Source organism: Sander vitreus, chromosome 8, assembly GCF_031162955.1.
Source record: "Sander vitreus isolate 19-12246 chromosome 8, sanVit1, whole genome shotgun sequence".
Lineage (NCBI taxonomy): Eukaryota > Metazoa > Chordata > Actinopteri > Perciformes > Percidae > Sander > Sander vitreus.
Genome location: NC_135862.1, coordinates 301,220 through 323,089, shown reverse-complemented (window position 1 = coordinate 323,089; position 21,870 = coordinate 301,220). Strand labels below are relative to the sequence as shown.

The 21,870-nt window shown below is 44.5% G+C and overlaps 1 protein-coding gene across 4 annotated transcripts in view; it reads right to left on the bottom strand.

Moving 5' to 3' along the window:
* Window positions 1–8,605: 8,605 nt before the first annotated feature.
* Window positions 8,606–21,870, bottom strand: part of zfc3h1 (zinc finger C3H1-type containing) — a 35,670-nt gene continuing 22,405 nt past the window's right edge. For 3 of the 4 annotated variants that reach the window (XM_078256261.1, XM_078256262.1, XM_078256263.1), the window contains 15 exons: window positions 20,833–21,010; window positions 20,336–20,522; window positions 19,514–19,702; window positions 19,041–19,278; window positions 18,452–18,557; window positions 17,680–17,878; window positions 16,864–16,958; window positions 16,651–16,755; window positions 14,335–14,439; window positions 14,081–14,216; window positions 13,866–13,966; window positions 12,660–12,761; window positions 12,090–12,129; window positions 11,817–11,879; window positions 8,606–10,300 (listed from right to left, as the gene is read on the bottom strand). In XM_078256261.1, the coding sequence (XP_078112387.1) occupies window positions 10,115–10,300; window positions 11,817–11,879; window positions 12,090–12,129; window positions 12,660–12,761; window positions 13,866–13,966; window positions 14,081–14,216; window positions 14,335–14,439; window positions 16,651–16,755; window positions 16,864–16,958; window positions 17,680–17,878; window positions 18,452–18,557; window positions 19,041–19,278; window positions 19,514–19,702; window positions 20,336–20,522; window positions 20,833–21,010 (2,030 nt within the window). In that variant the 3' untranslated portion in view covers window positions 8,606–10,114. The other variant, XM_078256264.1, reaches the window with a different exon arrangement.

Here is a 21,870-nt window from a genome sequence, read left to right as displayed (position 1 = left end):
TATAGTGTGTGTATGTTTCTGGCAATTGTATTTAGTTCCTTCTTTATTTCTGCATTGCAATGCATTTTGTAATTGCTCATTTTGATCAGTGCTGAATAATCTTCATCATGATCAACCACACAAGATGAAACCTCTTAATGCACAACATGAGACTTATAGCCTACAAAATAATAATGTTTAATTATTTTACACAGAAGAAGAGTATTTTACAACAAGTGGTGTTTGTTCTCAAAACCCTAGTCAAATAAGAGCCAATCAGCTCTTTTGATTTAGTGAGAGGCCGGCGTTTCCCAGCATGCCCTGGGTCCGCCTGGGTCTTGCAGTCGGTGAAAAGCAACAGCGCTGCCTGCGTCTCAGAACTGCGGCCGCCTTGATGTCGTGAGGTTATCGTTGCCCACGTGTGCATGACGTCAGAGCAAGTCAGGGTCAAGTCGGACACAGATCTTTCAATTATTTCTAACAGAATATATGTACACACAACAAATTAATTTGTTTGTCCTTACACTATTTGTAAGAATGGATTAAAAATGCAAGATCTACACATTTTTTATTCACATATTTAAACAATCACATCATACAAAACTGCATATGATTTCATTTTAACTGCAATTTAATCTAAGCCTATAATAGTAACCCATGTATTGGCTTATGGAATGGTTGAACATGTCCAGTTGTCTTTACATACATAGATACCACTTACAAAACAAAACTGGCAAAAAGCAGCAGAGAAATATCAGCATGTTAAAGCTGTGGCACTTAATAAGGTCAAACAATGTAGCATACTTCCATCACACAGTAAGTAAGCCAAAAATCTGAAAAACCTACAAAGCCTAAACATCGACCTCTGATGGCAGTCCAGTTTCTGTTGGCTGAAGTCTTTGCATTTTAGGCAATGTCCATTACCCACACATTGCTTTCTAAGACTTTGTTAAAGCCCATGTTGTAGGGTTTATTTTCTAATGAATTTGCGCAATTTGCTTGTTGGTAATAAACATTTAAACTGTTACCAACAACATCAAATACAATGATATCACAAAACGGAATAAAATACGAAAAAGTAGTACTATTTTACAGCGGTTTGCAATGATTCTCTTTTCGCCCACAATGTCTCAGTCTGTGCCACTGGTCTCGGTTCACTGTCTGTGGTCTCGGTCTGTGCCACTGGTCTCGGTTCACTGTCTGTGGTCTCGGTCTGTGCCACTGGTCTCGGTTCACTGTCTGTGGTCTCGGTCTGTGCCACTGGTCTCGGTTCACTGTCTGTGGTCTCGGTCTGTGCCACTGGTCTCGGTTCACTGTCTATGGTCTCGGTCTGTGCCACTGGTCTCTGTTCACTGTCTGTGGTCTCGGTCTGTGCCACTGGTCTCGGTTCACTGTCTATGGTCTCGGTCTGTGCCACTGGTGTTGCAAAATATAGCTTTTGGTCTGGACCGAGTCCATGTGTCTTTATTATGTGTATAATAATATTGGAGGGAAAGTGAAACACAGCTTGGACGGGGATGCTGTTCGGCTTTTCAGAAGTTTAGACAGCTAGCTATGCCGACGTTTGCTAACGTTAGCGCAACAGCGTTAGCCTAGACTGCTAGGTAAATATTACGACTGCCTTCGGAGTTTCCTATATCTGCGTCCACGTTGTCAACATAAGACCTGTGGCGTTATGTTTTGTTACTGGAGCTAGTAGGCTACCATCAAAACATGAGCTATCTAATCAATATGTGTTTACAACGTCGGGGGATTTCACAGGTGGGACTGGCAAGTTAGCCCAACAAGGCATGATGGATCCCCCACACCATTACACCCCCACCCCCACCAGCAGCCTGCCCAGTGGTAACAAGGCATGATGGGTCCCCCACACCATTACACCACCACCAGCAGCCTGCCCAGTGGTAACAAGGCATGATGGATCCCCCACACCATTACACCCCCACCACCACCACCAGCCTGCCCAGTGGTAACAAGGCATGATGGATCCCCCACACCATTACACCCCCACCACCACCAGCCTGCCCAGTGGTAACAAGGCATGACGGGTCCCCCACACCATTACACCACCACCACCACCAGCCTGCCCAGTGGTAACAAGGCATGATGGGTCCCCCACACCATTACACCACCACCACCAGCAGCCTGCCCAGTGGTAACAAGGCATGATGGGTCCCCCACACCATTACACCACCACCACCACCAGCCTGCCCAGTGGTAACAAGGCATGATGGATCCCCCACACCATTACACCCCCACCACCAGCCTGCCCAGTGGTAACAAGGCTCGACGGAGCCATGTTCTCATTCTGTTTACGCCAAATTCTGACTCTACCATCTGAATGTCTCAACAGAAATCAAGACTCATCAGACCAGGCAACATTTTTCCAGTCTTAAAATGTCCAATTTTGGTGAGCTCATGTAAATTGTAGCCTCATTTTCCTATTTTTAGAGTGGTACCCGGTGGGGTCTTCTGCTGGTGTTGCCCATCTGCCTCAAGGTTGTTCGTGTTGTGGCTTCACAAATGCTTTGCTGCATACCTCGGTTGTAACGAGTTATTTGAGTCAAAGTTGATCTTCTATCAGCCGGAATCAGTCGGCCCATTCTCCTCTGACCTCTAGCATCAAGAAGGTATTTTCGCCCCCAGGACTGCAGCATACTGGATGTTTTTCCTTTTTCAGACCATTCTTTGTAAACCCTAGAAATGGTTGTGTGTGAAAATCCTAGTAACTGAGCAGACTGTTAAATACTCAGACCAGCCCGTCTGGCACCAACAACCACGCCACGCTCAAAGCTGCTTAGATCACCTTTCATTCCCATTCTGACATTCAGTTTGGAGTTCAGGAGATTGTCTAGACCTGGACCACACCCCTAAATGCATTAAAGAAGCTGCCATGTGATTGGTTGATTAGATAACTGCATTAATGCGAAATTTAACAGGTGTTCCTAATAATCCTTTAGGTGAGTGTAGATTTGCAGTTACGTCATGATTTCTTCCTGAATAATCTCCATAGTAACAAACGTTTTATCAAAGGAAAGTTAAATCTCAACTTCACTTACATTTCTTATCTTTATATCTAATTTTCTTTTTGTTATAAATATTTTCATCTTTGCCTGTATGTTAGCTCTGTATGTCAGCTCTGTAGCTCTGTAGCTCTGTATGTTAGCTCTGTATGTTAGCTCTGTATGTTAGCTCTGTATGTTAGCTCTGTAGCTCTGTATGTTAGCTCTGTAGCTCTGTATGTTAGCTCTGTATGTTAGCTCTGTAGCTCTGTATGTTAGCTCTGTAGCTCTGTATGTCAGCTCTGTATGTTAGCTCTGTAGCTCTGTATGTTAGCTCTGTATATTAGCTCTGTATGTTAGCTCTGTATGTTAGCTCTGTACGTTAGCTTTGTTATAAAGATAAAGTTTAATTTTGTTAGAGTTTCTGATGTTTCTTTTCTCTCCCTGTATGTGTCATGAAATGTTTTAATATTGTTTGATTTCATGTTGTTTTGGAGCCCAGGAAGACTACAAAATAATTTAAATATGCATTTTGCAATTGAGATAATATGTAAACTACAGTGCCTTGCAAAGGTATTCACCCCCTTGGCTTTTTACCTATTTTGTTACATTACAGCCTTTAGTTCACTGTTTTTTTAATCTGAATTGTATGTGATGGATCAGAACACAATAGTCTAAGTTGGTGAAGTGAAATGAGACAAATATATACATAAAACTATTTTTTAGAAATAAAAACTGAAAATTGGCATGTGCGTATGTATTCACCCCCTTTGTTATGAAGCCCATAAAAAGCTCTGGTGCAACCAATTACCTTCAGAAGTCACATAATTAGTGAAATGATGTCCACCTGTGTGCAATCTAAGTGTCACATGATCTGTCGTTACATATACACACCTTTTTTAAAAGGCTCCAGAGGCTGCAACACATAAGCAAGAGGCACCACTAACCAAACACTGCCATGAAGACCAAGGAACTCTCCAAACAAGTAAGGGACAATGTTGTTGAGAAGTACAAGTCAGGGTTAGGTTATAAAAAATATCCAAATCTTTGATGATCCCCAGGAGCACCATCAAATCTATCATAACCAAATGGAAAGAACATGGCACAACAGCAAACCTGCCAAGAGACGGCCACCCACCAAAACTCACAGACCGGGCAAGGAGGGCAATAATCAGAGAGGCAGCACAGAGACCTAAGGTAACCCTGGAGGAGCTGCAGAGTTCCACAGCAGAGACTGGAGTATCCATACATAGGACGACAATAAGCCGTACGCTCCATAGAGTTGGGCTTCATGGCAGAGTGGCCAGAAGAAAGCCATTACTTTCAGCAAAAAACAAAATGGCACGTTTTGAGTTTGAGAAAAGGCATGTGGGAGACTCCCAAAATGTATGGAGGAAGGTGCTCTGGTCTGACTAAATTTGAACTTTTCGGCCATCAAAGAAAATGCTATGTCTGGCGCAAACCCAACCCAACACATCACATCACCCAAAGAACACCATCCCATGTTTTTCAGCAGCCGGGACTGGGAAACTGGTCAGAGTTGAGGGAAAGATGGATGGTGCCAAATACAGGGATATTCTTGAGCAAAACCTGTACCACTCTGTGTGTGATTTGAGGCTAGGACAGAGGTTCACCTTCCAGCTGGACAATGACCCCAAACACACTGCTAAAGCAACACTTGAGTGGTTTAAGGGGAAACATGTAACTGTGTTGGAATGGCCTAGTCAAAGCCCAGACCTCAATCCAATAGAAAATCTGTGGTCAGACTTAAAGATTGCTGTTCACAAGCACAAACCATCCAATTTGAAGGAGCTGGAGCAGTTCTGCAAGGAGGAATGGGCAGAAATCCCAGTGGTAAGATGTGACAAGCTCATAGAGACTGATCCAAAGAGACTTGGAGCTGTGATTGCCGCAAAAGGTGGCTCTACAATGTATTGACTTTAGGGGGGTGAATAGTTATGCACATTGACTTTTTCTGTTATTTTGTCCTATTTGTTGTTTGCTTCACAATAAAAACAAAACAAAAACATCTTAAGTTGTGGGCATGTTCTGTAAATGAAATGATGCAAATCCTCAAACAATCCATGTTGATTCCAGGTTGTGAGGCAACAAAACACGAAACATGCCAATGGGGGGGGGGGGAATACTTTTACAAGGCACTGTACCAGTTCAGTTAAAACGATGTGGAGTGAATATCTGAATGAAAGCATCTCATGTTGTTGTGGAGTTTTAATATTTTTATTTGAAGTTTTCTAGAACTTGAAGATGTAGAATGTTTTCATTTGTGTTCTTTCAAAATAAAATCTGTTAAAAGTCAAAAACAAGCAGCTGCATTTCCTCTGAGAAGCCTGTACACCATGGACAAGGTAAGTAACATATATTATATATCATATTATACTGTATACCATCATATATAACATAATACATCATATACTGTATACCATCAAACATAATAACACATATACTGTATACCATCATATATAACGTATATTATACTGTATACCATCATATACATCACATATTCTCCTGTATACCATCATATACATCACATATTCTCCTGTATACCATCATGTATAACATATTCTCCTGTATACCATCATATACATCACATATTCTCCTGTATACCATCATGTATAACATATTATACTGTATACCATCATATACATCACATATTCTCCTGTATACCATCATGTATAACATGTATTCTACTGTATATCTGTAAAGAGTGAAGTTGTGATGATGATGTTCATTAGTAACATTAGCAACAACACATCTGATTGAGACGTGTTTCTGTTTCTTTAATCTGATTTTACAGTTTTAATAAATAAATACATTAACAGATTCATTTCATTCTGATTGGCTCCAAAGCCTAAAATATTTTACTTGCTGCTGCAACAGTCATTTCCTACTTTGGGATGAATGAAGTCCTTACAGACACGTCTCTGCTGATTGGCTATCACCGGGGTCACGCCTGTCAATACGCAATCCGTCATGCACAGATGATAATCCTGTTTTACGAGGATACAACACTGCACGAGCTGTTCCATGTTAGCCGCCACCGGGAAGCTAACGCTAGTTTAGCTAACAGCTAACTCGGCTAACTGCGAGCTGACAGCTTGATTCAGTCTAAAATAACGTTAACTCAAACTAAATACTGGGAAAAGCCGGCTACAGCTGACGTAACAGCCGTTATGTATGTTAACGGTTATTTTCAGGTTTTATTTTGAGGGTCTTTTAAAGTTATTACATGCTGTCTCAGCTAGCGGTTAGCCGAGTTAGCTGTTAGCTAAACTAACGTTAGCTTCCCGGTGGAGGCTAACGTGGAACAGATCGCGCAGTGTCGTATCCTCGGTAAACAGGATTATCATCTGCGTATGCGCGAACATCTCGTGCAGCTCAGATCGGGTACCGACAGGCCCCCCAAACCAGAGAAACTCAACGCTGTTTCACAGCGTTCAGAGGAAACGTCCTTCAACACGGAAACCATAGCAACAAGTGACTGAATGTTCCCCTGGTTAAGTGTTGTCGTCGCTGGTGTTTACCTCTGAACAGGAAGTGATGTCAGGATGTGAGCAGCAGCAGCAGCAGCAGCAGAAGAAGAAGCAGGAGGACCAGCCGGTTCTGATCCACGGTCTGAGCGTGGAGCGCTACAGCGAGATCTACCACTCGGTGCTCCCGCCAACGGCCCTCGCCGCGCTCGGCACCGCACAGCAGGCAGTAAGACCTCACACATTACACACATTGATTGATTGAGATATATATATATATATATATATATATATATTACCCATAAGACTATCTGAGTAGACCTGGGCTCTAAACTAAAGCTCTCGCTCACAGTGAACAAAGTTTTTAAAGGTCCCATGACATGCTGCTTTCTGGATGCTTTTATATAGACCTTAGTGGTCCCCTAATACTGTATCTGAAGTCTCTTTTATATAGACCTTAGTGGTCCCCTAATACTGTATCTGAAGTCTTTTATATAGACCTTAGTGGTCCCCTAATACTGTATCTGAAGTCTCTTTTATATAGACCTTAGTGGTCCCCTAATACTGTATCTGAAGTCTTTTATATAGGCCTTAGTGGTCCCCTAATACTGTATCTGAAGTCTCTTTTATATAGACCTTAGTGGTCCCCTAATACTGTATCTGAAGTCTCTTTTATAGAGCCAGTCCCACAATGAGCTTTCCTTAGGATGTGCCATTTGTGTCTGTAGCTATTGAGGAGGAGAGGGGGGAGAAAGGTAGAGGGTGGGGGTGTGGCCTTGACCAGCTGCCACTTTGCTCGTTTGCAAGCCATGATGTCTCTCTCTCTCATGGGGGGGCCAAATTCTCTGGGTGGGCCAAGCAGAGAAAGGGGAGGTAACCTTTTCCCTTATGACATCATAAAAAGAAGACTCCAGATCGGCCCATCTGAGCTTTCATTTTCTCAAAGGCAGAGCAGGATACCCGGGGCTCGGTTTACACCTATCACCATTTCTATCCACTGGGGGGCCATAGGCAGGCTGGGGGGACGCATATTAATGTTAAAAAACCTCATAAAGGGACATTTTCATGCCATGGGACCTTTAAAGTAAGCTAGACAAAATGCAGACAGACTTAATTAACACAGGAGTCACTGACAGTTGTAAAAAGTTGTTTTCGGTCCAATAATAGAAACTTAATCAGTGAGCAGGAAAGAGGATATCAGGATAAAATGAGACTAAAACTGTCAGGTCTACGGTGCTTCTGTCGCTTCCTTTAGACCTGACGGGATCACATCAAACTGGGACTGTAGCTGACACGATATATAGAATAACATGTAGTGTTGTGTTCAAGGACTATATGGCCCAGTTTAATCTCAGATTAAATACATAATATATATCGTGTTGTGTTTAAGGACTACGTGGCCCAGGCCCAGGATCTGAAGCAGCGTCTGTGGATGAAGCTGAGTCGTCCTCGGCTGCAGGAGACGGTCGGAGACGACGGACGCGTCACCGTCACAGAAATACTCGACCTGACGTAATATGGACTCCGTTTGTTGTTTTGTGTGTCCAGCAGGTTCTCATGTAAATAAAAAGTCTCTTTAGTCGCTTCACAGCCGGTTTCAGCCTTGATATGGATCAGATAAAGGTCTTCAGAATATTTTGTGCACGTTTAAAAAAGCAGAATTACAAACAGAAGTGAAAAGCAGGAAACGTGTTTGTACGTTTGGTGCCTTTAAGGAACAACTTTGTGGAGGAATAATTTCATCAGTGAAGTTTCTCAAAGTGTGAGTGACTGACACACAGATTTCCTATTAGTGTGAGGACCCTGAAGTTGCAAGCAGGAATTTGACCCTGTTTTTTTTTAAGCCAAATCAGAGGAGACTAAACTGTCCAATCAGGGGCCAGAAGGTCCCGTTTGGTTTACTTTAGCTGCATCTCATAGCCCTGACCTTGCCTCGCGTCCTCCCGTCCCAGGAGGAAATGGGTTTTAGAGACAAAGCCATTCTTCTCCTCCTTGTTTAGAGACATCCCGTGACTTTCTCACATTTCAAAGAGCAAACTCTGGAGAACCAATCAACACACAGGACACGGTGAAATCAAAGTCTGGAGAACCAATCAACACACAGGACACGGTGAAATCAAAGTCTGGAGACGTGGCTCTTCTCTTCAGAACATAATTTAATAACATTTAAATCCAACATGTACAGTAAAAAACAAGAGTGGAAGGACTTCTGTCCTCTCCAATACTGGTTCATCATTAGATAGACATGTATATATATATATATATATATATATATATATATATATATATATATATATCTGGTAGAATTTGACAAAAGAAAGGCATGTGATGGAGTGTTGCAGAGTCCGTCTCTGTCTCCGTGAGTCTCTGAGTCTCTGAGTCTCTCCGAGGGACGAAGCCAAATAGAAAACATTCAGTTTGTCTCGTTTGTTTTGGGGGGGCGAGCACTTTAACAAAAGAAAAGAGTTTCCTCGGAGACAAGCAGCCTGGCAGCCTGGCTACAGGAGGGGGGGCAGCATCCTTAAAAACACCCCCACACACACACTGCTGGAGGAGGGGGCAAAGGTCACCCCCCCCACACACACACACACACACTGCTGGAGGAGGGGGCAAAGGTCACCCCCCCCCCCACACACACACACACACACACACTGGGCAAAACTCAAATAAAAGGGAGGAAATTAATCCAAATGAAAGTGACAGAGAAACATCACTCAGCAGCTGGATACTTACGGCCATGGCGTCCCCAAACATCGGCGCTGTCCCGCTGTGGACGCCTGTCTTACCTCGTCTCATCTGTCTGTCTCTCCGACTACGTGCACACGCACACCAGCGCTCCTCGCACTCTGACATCACGACCATATTCTGAGTTTCACACGCCAAACATGACCACGGCCCAGTTACAGAACGGAGACCAGACCCAGGAAGAGGTCTCGTATCGAGGAACCAGACCCAGGAAGAGGTCTTCACCTCGGATGGAGAAGTTAAACGTCCTGTAAACTAACTTTTAAGAAACGTTGGAATACTTTGACAACAGGCGAATATTTTTCATGGCAGAAGTCGGAATAATTTAAGAAAAAAAATACAAATATTTTGAAAAAAATAAATCTAATATTTAGGAAAAAATGTCTTCCATTTGAAATGAAATGTTAAAGACTTTTAGGGCAAACGTAGGATATGCGTGTTGTTGACACATGTTTAATAATGCAGTTCTCTTTAGATCCAGATCAACCTGAGACACCCAGCCCTCCAATCAAACACGGGCTCACAGTCCTGTCACATTAGGAACCAGAACCAGCAGAATATGGTCTCGGTTCTGCACGTGGACCAGAATCAGCAGAATATGGTCTCGGTTCTGCACGTGGACCAGAATCAGCAGAATATGGTCTCGGTTCTGCACGTGGACCAGAATCAGCAGAATATGGTCTCGGTTCTGCACGTGGACCAGAACCAGCAGAATATGGTCTAGGTTCTGTACATGGACCAGAACCAGCAGAATATGGTCTAGGTTCTGTACATGGACCAGAACCAGCAGAATATGGTCTGTCAGAGGATGAAGGTGTGCGTGTGAGCGCAGCCGCTGATTGGTCTACAGCCAATAGGATCTCTGTTTCTCTGAGTTTGAGTTTGTGTCTGCTGGGAGTGTCACTGATCTTCTGTCTGTAAACTGAGACTCACTGTGTCCGCCTGGGGGGGACACCTGTCCACCTGCTGACACCTGTCCACCAGCTGATCACTGAGACTCACTCCCACCTGTTGACATCTGTCCAGCAAACGCCGCAGTCTGTCAGAGGACCCACTGCCGCCTTCTGCTGCCTCAAACAGCAGCCGCTGCAGGGGGGGGAACAGGGGGCGAGACAGAGAGGGGGGGGGAGAGGATAGACAGAGAGAGGGAAACAGGGGGAGAGGGAGAGAGAGGGAAACAGGGGGAGAGAGAGAGGGAAACAGGGGGAGAGGGAGAGAGAGAAACGGGGGGAGGGAGAGAGAGAGGCAGAGAGAGGGAAACGGGGGGGAGGGAGAGAGAGAGGCAGAGAGAGGGAAACAGGGAAACAGGGGGAGAGGGAGAGAGAGAAACAGGGGGAGAGGGAGAGAGAAACAGGGGGAGAGGGAGAGAGAGAAACGGGGGAGAGGAGAGAGGGAGACGGGGGGAGGGAGAGAGAGAGGCAGAGAGAGGGAAACAGGGGGAGAGGGAGAGAGAGAAACAGGGGGAGAGGGAGAGAGAAACGGGGGGAGGGAGAGAGAGAGGCAGAGAGAGGGAAACAGGGGGAGAGGGAAACAGGTCGAGAGGGAGAGAGAGAGGGAAACAGGGGGGGAGGGAGAGAGAGAAACGGGGGGAGGGAGAGAGAGAAACGGGGGGAGGGAGAGAGGGAAACGGGGGAGAGGGGAGAGAGGGGAAACGGAGAGGGAGGGAAACGGGGGGGAGGGAGAGAGAGAGGGAAACAGGGGGAGGGAGAGAGAGAGAGGGAAACAGGGGGGAGAGGAGAGAGAGAGGGAAACAGGGGGAGAGGGAGATGGGGGAGAGAGAGAAACAGGGGGGAGAGAGAGAGAGAGAGGGAAACAGGGGAGAGAGGGAGAGAGAGAGAGGGAAACAGGGGGAGAGGGAGAGAGAGAGGGAAACAGGGGGAGAGGGAGAGGGAGGCAGAGAGAGAGAAACAGGGGGGGAGGGAGAGAGAGGCAGAGAGAGAGAAACAGGGGGAGAGGGAGAGAGAGAGAGAGAGAGAGGGAAACAGGGGGAGAGGGAGAGAGAGAGAGGGAAACGGGGAGAGAGAGAGAGGGAAACAGGGGAGAGGGAGAGAGAGGCAGAGAGAGAGAAACGGGGGGGAGGGAGAGAGAGAGAGGGAAACAGGGGGAGAGGGAGAGAGAGGCAGAGAGAGGGAAACGGGGGAGAGGGAAACAGGGGGAGAGAGAGAAACAGGGGGGGAGGGAGAGAGAGAGAGGGAAACGGGGGAGAGAGAGAGGGAAACGGGGGAGAGGGAAACAGGGGGAGAGCGAGAAACAGGGGGGGAGGGAGAGGGGGAAACGGGGGGAGGGAGAGAGGGAAACGGGGGGAGGGAGAGAGGGAGGGGGGAGAGGGAGGGAGATGGAGAGACAGGGAGGGGGACAGAGAGAGAGAAAGGGAGAGGAAGTGAGGATGGGGAGGGCAGCAGGTGAACATGCGTGTAAACAAAACAAAGACCTCTGACAAGTATCACTTCCTGTGTTACATCATGTTATGTGTGTTCATAGATATAGAACATTATATATATATATATATATATATATATATATATATATATATATATATATATATATATATATATATATATATATATATATGTGTGTGTGTGTGTGTGTGAGATTAAATTACATGTTTCCACAGGGCAGCACACAGTGGGAGGTTGTGGAGAGCCTGCTGATACAGGAGACGAACCTACGACACAAACAGAGACATAAAAGAGGAGAGAAAGAAAGGAGACGGCGAGCGTCCAGTCAGTCACAGACACACACAGAGGCAGAGCAGAGGGGAAACTAACCGCCACGCTTTGGTTACAACCTGCAGGAAGAAATGATGTTCAGTAGCAGCACAGTGCCAGCCAGACTCCATACACCTTCTGACTGTAGACCTCCATGTCTAACTCACCTCAGACGAGTCGTTGAGCTCCCTCTCCACAGCGATCGCTCTGAGAGAAACAAACAGTCACAGGCACAGTTAAAGGGGCACTTTGGGTTCATTCTGCAACCTGGACTCTATTTCCACCAGTCTCTATCTAAGTGACTGATGGGATCAACTAACTGATTATTATTCTAAGTGTCTGACAACATTATGGGATGGATCCCTACAGAGATAGACCTTTTAGTTTAACATGAAACGGGCCTGAAATCACCATCACCAAACCCACCAGACTCCATGTAAATAATCAGGACTTTTATCATCGTAAAACACACTTCATTTAAAGTGGACAGAAACTAAATAAAACTATCAAAAGCCGTCTTGGTTCATCTTTCCACTGTTCCAACAATCACCACTCTGGTTTGGTTGAAATAAACCCTTAATTCACCCATTTACATGTGGAGATATGCTGGCTCTATACACGCTAAAAGTCCTGATTATTTACATGGAGTCTGGTGGGTTTGATGATGGTGATTTCATGTTAAACAGAAAGGATTCCTTTTTTTGTTCCAGGTTTGTGTGTTGTTGTGTTGCACTCACATCTTCCAGTTGGCCAAACACCTGGGAGCGTGACTGCTCAGCATCCGCACCTGGAACTTGAGGTGTTCGATGTTCCCGTCCTGCCACTCCTGATGCAGCAACCTGGGCACCAACAACTCAACTCAGAAGGCAACACACACAACCAGCAACTCAACGCTCAAAACTAGTTCCAAGGCCCTGAGTTTTAGAAAAATGTTTGATTATTTTTTGAAAGAAAAAGTTGAAATATTTTGAAAAAAACGTTTACTCAGAGTGTGTGTCTGAGTGTGTCCGTGTCTGAGTGTGTGTGTCTGAGTGTGTGTGTGTATGTGTGTGTCTGAGTGTGTGTGTGTGTGTGTGTGTGTGTGTGTGTCCGTGTGTGTGTGTGTGTGTGTGTGTGGGTTTTTCTGAGTGTGTGTGTGTGTGTTTCTGAGTGTGTGTGTGTGTCTGTGTGTATGTGTGTGTGTCTGAGTGTGTGTGTCTCTGAGTGTGTGTGTGTGTGTGTGTGTGTGTGTGTGTGTGTGTGTGTGTGTGTGTGTGTGTGTGTCTCTGAGTGTGTGTGTGTGTGTGTGTGTGTGTGTGTGTCTGAGTGTGTGTGTGTGTGAGTGTGTGTGTGTGTGTGTGTGTGTGTGTTTTTCTGTGTGTGTGTGTGTGTTTCTGAGTGTGTGTGTGTGTGTGTCTGAGTGTGTGTGTGTTTCTGAGTGTGTGTGTGTGTGTCTGAGTGTGTGTGTGTGTGTGTGTGTGTCTGAGTGTCTGAGTGTGTGTGTGTATGTGTGTGTGTGTGTGTGTGTGTGTGTGTGTGTTTCTGAGTGTGTGTGTGTGTGTGTTTCTGAGTGTCCGTGTGTGTGTCTCTGAGTGTGTGTGTGTGTGTGTCCGTGTGTGTCTGAGTGTGTGTGTGTGTGTGTGTGTGTGTGTGTGTGTGTGTGTGTGTGTGTGTGTGTGTGTGTCTGAGTGTGTGTGTGTGTGTGTGTGTGTGTGTGTGTGTGTGTGTGTGTGTGTGTGTGTCTGTGTGTGTGTGTGTGTGTGTGTGTGTGTGTGTGTCTGAGTGTGTGTGTGTGTGTCTCTGAGTGTGTGTGTGTGTGTGTGTGTGTGTGTGTGTGTGTGTGTGTGTGTGTGTGTGTGTGTGTGTGTGTGTGTGTGTGTGTGTGTGTGTGTGTGTGTGTGTGTGTGTGTGTGTGTGTGTGTGTGTGTGTGTGTGTGTGTGTGTGTGTGTGTGTGTGTGTATACCTCAGACCCAGTTCAATGTTGTTGGGCATGGCGTATCTCAGTCTCTCCAGAACAAGTGCATGCTGGGACTGCGGCAGACAGCTGAGGTAGAGAGTCACCACCTGAAGAGCCAATCAGCACACAGCATTTCATTTGAAACAGACAGAAACAAAACCCATATGAATGTGACTAACAGGTTTTTGAGGAGGAGAAGGGGACTGGAGCAGCAGGGGGACCTTGTTGTGGAAGCTGTAGCAGCTCCAGAAGTCTGCCGGGTTGAAGGGGACCTCGAGACGGGACGGGACGGTGCTGAGACAGCGCTGGACCAGATCTGAGAACAGTTTGGACTGACTGCTGCTGAACACCAGGTAACTGTGGACAGAGACACAGGGAGAGAGAGAGGACAGTCAGGTAACTGTGGACAGAGACACACAGAGAGAGAGAGAGAGGACATTAAAGAGACAGGACCAATAATAGATGAGACACTCACTCCATCCAGAGTTTGTGCAGCTCGTCCCGCTGCATGGCTGACCCCAGCGCTCTCTCAAAGGCGTCCACCGCGTCCTCCACGGAGCCGTGCAGCCACTGCCAGCGACTACAACCAATCACAGTCAACCAATCAGAGCCAGCGACTACAACGACCAATCACAGTCAACCAATCACAACCACCACAGTGTTGTAAAGTAACTAAGTACATTTACTCCAGTACTGTACTTGAGTCCAGATGTTGAGGTACTTGTACTCAAGTCTTTTCTTTTCATGCCACTTTCTACTTTTTATTCCGCTACATTCATCTGTTCCAGCTTTAGTTACTAGTTACTTTAGTTACTCCACTACATTCATCTGTTACAGCATTAGTTAGAAGTTAACCCTCTCCTTGAGGTCAGGTTGTTGATGGAGAAGGAGAACCAGGAAATGACGCTACCAAGCCATGGCCGAGCGGACCAATCACAGTTGTTGTGGTCTGCGTTGCTGCGACGTGTAGCGACATATCGGTGGAGACACGCCAGGCTACGGCACAGGGTCGGTATCTCCACGTACGGCACCCATTCAACACAGAAGCATAAAGTGGCCTAAAGACCATGGGGGATAATGAAGGAGGAGTACCAGTGGATGTTAACCTGTTATTATAATAATAATAATAATAATAAAGGAGGAGTACCAGTGGATGTTAACCTGTTATTATAATAATAATAATAATAATAATAATAATAATGAAGGAGGAGTACCAGTGGATGTTAACTTGTTATAATAATAATAATAATAATAATAACAATGAAGGAGGAGTACCAGTGGATGTTAACTTGTTATAATAATAATAATAATAATAATAATAACAATAATGAAGGAGTACCAGTGGACGTTAACTTGTTATAATAATAATAATAATAATAACAATGAAGGAGGAGTACCAGTGGATGTTAACTTGTTATAATAATAATAATAATAATAATAATGATGAACGAGGAGTACCAGTGGACGTTAACTTGTTATAATAATAATAATAATGAACGAGGAGTACCAGTGGATGTTAACCTATTATAATAATAATAATAATGATGGAGGAGTACCAGTGGATGTTAACTTGTTATAATGATAATGATAATAATAATAATAATAATAATAATAAGGAGGAGTACCAGTGGATGTTAACCTATTATAATAATAATAATAATAATGGAGGAGTACCAGTGGATGTTAACCTGTTATTATTATAATAATAATAATAATAATAATAATAATAATAATAATGAAGGAGTACCAGTGGATGTTAACCTGTTATAATAATAATAATAATAATGAAGGAGGAGTACCAGTAGATGTTAACCTGTTATAATAATAATAATAATAATAATAATAATGAAGGCGGAGTACCAGTGGATGTTAACTTGTTATAATAATAATAATAATAATAATAATAATAATAAAGGAGGAGTACCAGTGGATGTTAACTTGTTATAATAATAATAACAATAATGAACGAGGAGTACCAGTGGACGTTAACTTGTTATAATAATAATAATAATAATAATGAAGGCGGAGTACCAGTGGATGTTAACCTATTATAATAATAATAATAATAATAATAATGATGGAGGAGCACCAGTGGATGCTAACTTGTTAGAATAATAATAATAATAATAATAATAATAATGATGGAGGAGTACCAGTGGATGTTAACCTGTTATTATAATAATAATAATAATTATTATTATTAAGGAGGAGTACCAGTGGATGTTAACCTGTTATTATAATAATAATAATAATAATAATAATAATAATGATGAAGGAGGAGTACCAGTGGATGTTAACCTGTTATAATAATAATAATAATAATAATGAAGGAGGAGTACCAGTGGATGTTAACCTATTATAATAATAATAATAATAATAATAATAATAATGGAGGAGTACCAGTGGATGTTAACCTATTATAATAATAATAATAATGATGGAGGAGTACCAGTGGATGCTAACTTGTTAGAAGAATAATAATAATAATAATAATAATGATGGAGGAGTACCAGTGGATGTTAACTTGTTATAATGATAATAATAATAATAATAATAATAATAATTAAGGAGGAGTACCAGTGGATGTTAACCTGTTATTATAATAATAATAATAATAATAATAATAATGAAGGAGGAGTACCAGTGGATGTTAACCTATTATAATAATAATAATAATAAAGGAGGAGTACCAGTGGATGTTAACTTGTTATAATAATAACAATAATGAAGGAGGAGTACCAGTGGATGAGGTGGAGGTTAACATGTTATATTGATAATAAAGGAGGAGTACCAGTGGATGAGGTGGAGGTAGGGCGTCTGCTGGCTCAGCGTCTCCTGCAGCTCCCTGCTGATTGGTCGTCTCAGCAGATCCTCGGTGGGGAAACCCAGCATGTGTCTGCAGGCAGGAATCAACAACAGCTCATCTACCAGTCTGTTATCATCATCTAACAGACTGCAGGACTTTGACATCACTGAGAATGAACTGCAGTTAAACCCAACGCACCGCAGGACGTCCACGGGTTTCTTCTGACTCTGCTGGTCATCACACAGCGACAGGATGAACCCTCGGAACAGAGGAGTGATGGCGCTCGACTTGTCCTGTCACACAACACTCAGTTACAGGGGAAACCTTCACACAACGTTCACACAACACTCAGTTACAGGGGAAACCTTCACACAATGTTCACACAACACTCAGTTACAGGGGAACGTTCACACAACGTCCACACAACACTCAGTTACAGGGGAAACCTTCACACAACGTCCACACAACACTCAGTTACAGGGGAACGTCCACACAACGTCGACACAACACTCAGTTACAGGGGAAACCTTCCCACAACCTCCACACAACGTCTACACAATGTCCACACAACGATGGAACAACAATCTCTGAAACTGGTCCAGTATTAAACCAGAACCAAGCTGTAATGTTACCCTACAGGACTAATGTTCAGCAGCAGTCAGTAACAAGCTGTAATGTTACCTACAGGACTAATGTTCAGCAGCAGTTAGTAACAAGCTGTAATGTTACCCTACAGGACTAATGTTCAGCAGCAGTTAGTAACAAGCTGTAATGTTACCCTACAGGACTAATGTTCAGCAGCAGCTAGTAACAAGCTGTAATGTTACCCTACAGGACTAATGTTCAGCAGCAGTTAGTAACAAGCTGTAATGTTACCCTACATGCTAAAAGTCCTGATTATTTACATGGAGTCTGGTGGGTTTGGTGATGGTGAGTTTCAGAGATTGTTGTTTCATCAGACACTCATGGGAACAGGGTCCAGGTTGCAGTTCCCCTGTAAGATGTGAGCCTGACCTGAGCCATGAGGAACTTGGCTGAGTGATAGAAGACCTCTGCGTTGTTGGGACACTCTGCCAGAGCGTGGAGCCACATGCTGACTGCCTGGTCCGTCTCCCCCCTCCTGATGTGGAGTTCAGCCAGAGCGTCTCTCAGAGTGCACGACTCGGGACAGAACTGCAGCAGAGACTCACACAGAGACACGCCCTCATCAAACCTGCAGGGACACAGGACGACAATCAGGAGGAGAGGAGCACAGCAGACAGACAGACAGACAGACAGGCAGGCAGAGAGAGAGACAGACAGACAGCCAGCCAGCCTCTGAGGACAGAGAGACAGACAGACAGAGACACGCCCTCGTCAAACCTGCAGGGACACGGGACAACGACAATCAGGAGGAGAGGAGCACAGCAGACAGACAGACAGACAGACAGGCAGGCAGAGAGAGAGACAGACAGACAGACAGCCAGCCAGCCTCTGAGGACAGAGAGACAGACAGACAGAGACACGCCCTCGTCAAACCTGCAGGGACACGGGACAACGACAATCAGGAGGAGAGGAGCACAGCAGACAGACAGGCAGGCAGACTACGCTGTAAATGAAGGTGATTAAAGTGTGTGTTCTCTTTGATGAATTAGTGTAAGTAATAGTTCTCTCAGAGTAATATACAGTATATGTATAATATGTGACCAGGGGTTATATAGCAGAGTAATATACAGTATATGTATAATATGTGACCAGGGGTTATATAGCAGAGTAATATACAGTATATGTATAATATGTGACCGACCTGTCCAGCAGCGTGTTGAGGAAGATGAGGTTGGTGTGAAGAGGAAGACAGGCCAGCGTCCTCTCGCTCGCTGACGCAGACTCATCGCTGCACTGACGCACGCCGTCTGAGAGGGAAACAGCAGCATCAACGGTTTCAGAATATATATATATATATATATATATATATTAGGGCTGTCAAAATAACGTGTTCATTTCGATTAATTAATCTGAGAAAAAATAACGCGTTAAAAAAATTAACGCAGATGAATCCATTCCATATTGACGTTTCATACAGACGAAAATCTGGCTCCACTGATATGTCTGCTCTTCTCTCTGCTGCTCTGAAACAGACGTTACAGGAAACACAAACCCCGCTGCATGTGACGCTAGTTAACACTATACTCGACAGCAGCTAACGTTAGCCTACCGCTAGCTAGTTAACACTATACTCGACAGCAGCTAACGTTAGCCTACCGCTAGCTGGTTAACACTATACTCGACAGCAGCTAACGTTTATATATATATATATATATATATATATATATATATATATATATATATATATATAAAATGAATGGTACCCTGAGTTAACGTGTAGCGGTGTGTACCTTGGAAGAGTGCGATGAGGATGTCAGGCGGCGTGCGGACGTCCTGTGGCGTCCTCCAGGGCAGCAGGAAGGTCTCTCTGCTGACCAGCCGGGACGGGCCCGACTCGGCGGGGTCGTGCAGGCTGCACGGCAGCCGCTCAAACTCCGTGAGGTGGATGTAGGAGAGCCAGAGCAGCGCACGGTCGCTCGCCGTCAGGTGGTCCGCCACGCTGCGCTCCTGCGTCGACTTCAACGCGTTCTGCACACACATCAAAGCATCAATCATCCCAATGTGTAAAGTAACTAGTAACTAAAGTAACTAGTAACTAAAGCTGGAACAGATGAATGTAACGGAGTAACTAAAGTAACTAAAGCTGGAACAGATGAATGTAGTGGAGTAGAAGTAGAAAGTGGCATGAAAAGAAAAGACTCGAGTACAAGTACCTCAACATTTGGTACTGAAGTACATGTACTTAGTTACATAGTTGACTGACCTGCAGCAGAGCCAGAGCGCTGTCCATGCGTCCGGTGAACAGGTTGAGGTGGACTCTGTAGAGCAGCGCCTCCATCAGCTGGAAGGACAGCTTGTCCGAGACGCCAGAAGACGCTTCAGAGAGCAGGAAGTGCAACAGACGCTCGCACACGTAGTCCTTCCCCTCGAACGAGCTCTCCAGCTTCAGATACTGACGCAGACAAACACAGAACAGCTACGTAAGCCTCAGAAAAACAGCTGCTACAATCCTCATTTCATCTTCAAGGGATTATTCAGATATGACTGAGACTACAGGAAGCTCTTCTTAACTTCTGTGTCCTGTCGGTTGTAAATAGGACTCTATGAACGTTACCAGCTTTAATGTGAACGTAAAATAATCTAGAAACAATATTCAGGATGTTGTGATTAAACTCAAAGCTGCCCCCAGTGTGTAGAGACTAGGTTTGCACCATACGAGGAAAATGTGCACTAATGTTCTTGAATATCTTAATAGAACTTGCTATAACCAGATATTAACAAGCTCTCAGTTCTGATGCTGCAACAAACTGCTTGTTGAGTTTAAAACTAATGACAGGAAACTTTCTTTTCCTGAACTACATGAACATTGAACTGAATATAAAAGGCAGCACTAAGAAAAGAATGACCGTTACCATTTCCAACAAGCAAACAAACAAACATCACGGCGCTTTGAAGTAGTTTTCTGCTGATATTTTCTCTGAGTGTCTTTAGAGATGCGTTGACTGCGCCGGTTGTTATTCAGATTATTGAGCAGCTCTGTGACAGACCGTGACAGTGAAACATTCGGCGCCGTTTCCTGACTTACATTCCACCAGACTTGGTAGTCGGGTGCGTGCTCCACGGCCATCTCACACATCTCCTGCACCTCCTCGCGGCTGCCCCGCCGGGAGAACAGAGACAGGTAGTGGCTCCACACCTCGGGGTTATCACAGTTACTCTCCAGGGCGCGGGACAGCGTGTTCAACGCCGCCTCCAAGCACTCCGCTGCAGACCTGAACACGGACGGGAAGGAGGAAAAACGTCAGACAAAAGTTGGAATATCGTGGCCGTTTAGCTCAGTTGGTAGAGCAGGCGCACACGTGCAGAGGTTTGTTCCTCGATGCAGAAGGTCCAGGGTTCGAATCCGACCTGTGACGGTTTTCCTGCATGTCTTCCCCTCTCACATCTCTGCTTTGCTATCCAATAAAGGCAGAAATGCCCAAAAATAAAAAAAAGTTGGAATATTACGGAGAGAAAATGTGGAAAAAAGTTGGAACATAACGGCTGGAAAACTTGAGAGAAAAGTAACTTTTCTGGACTTACATCTCGTTCTGATTGAGGTACTTGAAGGCGAGTTTGATCCACAGCTGCGTGTCTCGGGGACTCTCCAGGACGCTGGTCTCCAGGTTGGAGATGTCATCTGTCTCGCTGATGAAGTAGCGCTTGTCCTCCGATGTGACGCAGACGTCCAGCGCAGACAGGCTGGTCCTGGAGACACCATCTGGACACAGAGACACACACACACACACAGTCACATCACAGTCTAATACCTGGTTATCAGGGTGGGAAATTAGCACCCGCCACTAGCCAATGGCGGGTGACTTTGCGTTGTATACCAGCCACAGTGGGGGGTGGATTTTAAAACATTCCTTGTAACGGATTGGACAGCTTTTGTCAAAGAATGCTGTTGCTAAGTAACAATGCACAGTGCTTATAGGAGTCGCGTTACGTTACTGCTAACGAATCCCCAACATTTCCGGATTTTGCTGCTTCATAATAAAAACATTCATACCAAAATAACGGAATTGTGAAGAACTTATAGGAAATGAAACCGTTCACAGCCGGGGCTTTAACCACGCATATTTCCATCAACTCCTGACTTTTGGCGAGTAGTTTTCAGCGATCGTCCGTGACACCATGTAGCTGAGCTGAGGTACAGACCAAAGGAAAATGATCGGTTAAAAACATGTGGCGACATATCCCCGGTGTTAAGAGGCCCGCCGCGGAGTCAGCAGTAGCTATGAATGTACTCTGTTGAGGACGAAGTCAAGAAAAAGAGAAAGTACTTATCGAAAGTGGCGCATTGACAAAACGTACAGCGAAAGACCGTGAAAAACATTTCAGACCGTCCTGCCAACCTGTATTAAACATCAATGTACGCTGTGATGATTTTTCAGTCGCTGAAAGCTGCTGCTGTTTCAATCCTGTCAGCTCTGCTGCTCAGTTCCTTCCACACACACACACACACACACACACACACACGTTACTGTAAGTGCAATGATAAATAAGTTAAAGTCCTTTATTGAACTGTATGAAGTGTGTCCCAGGCCAGGAAATGAACTAACAATGTAAAGATCAACA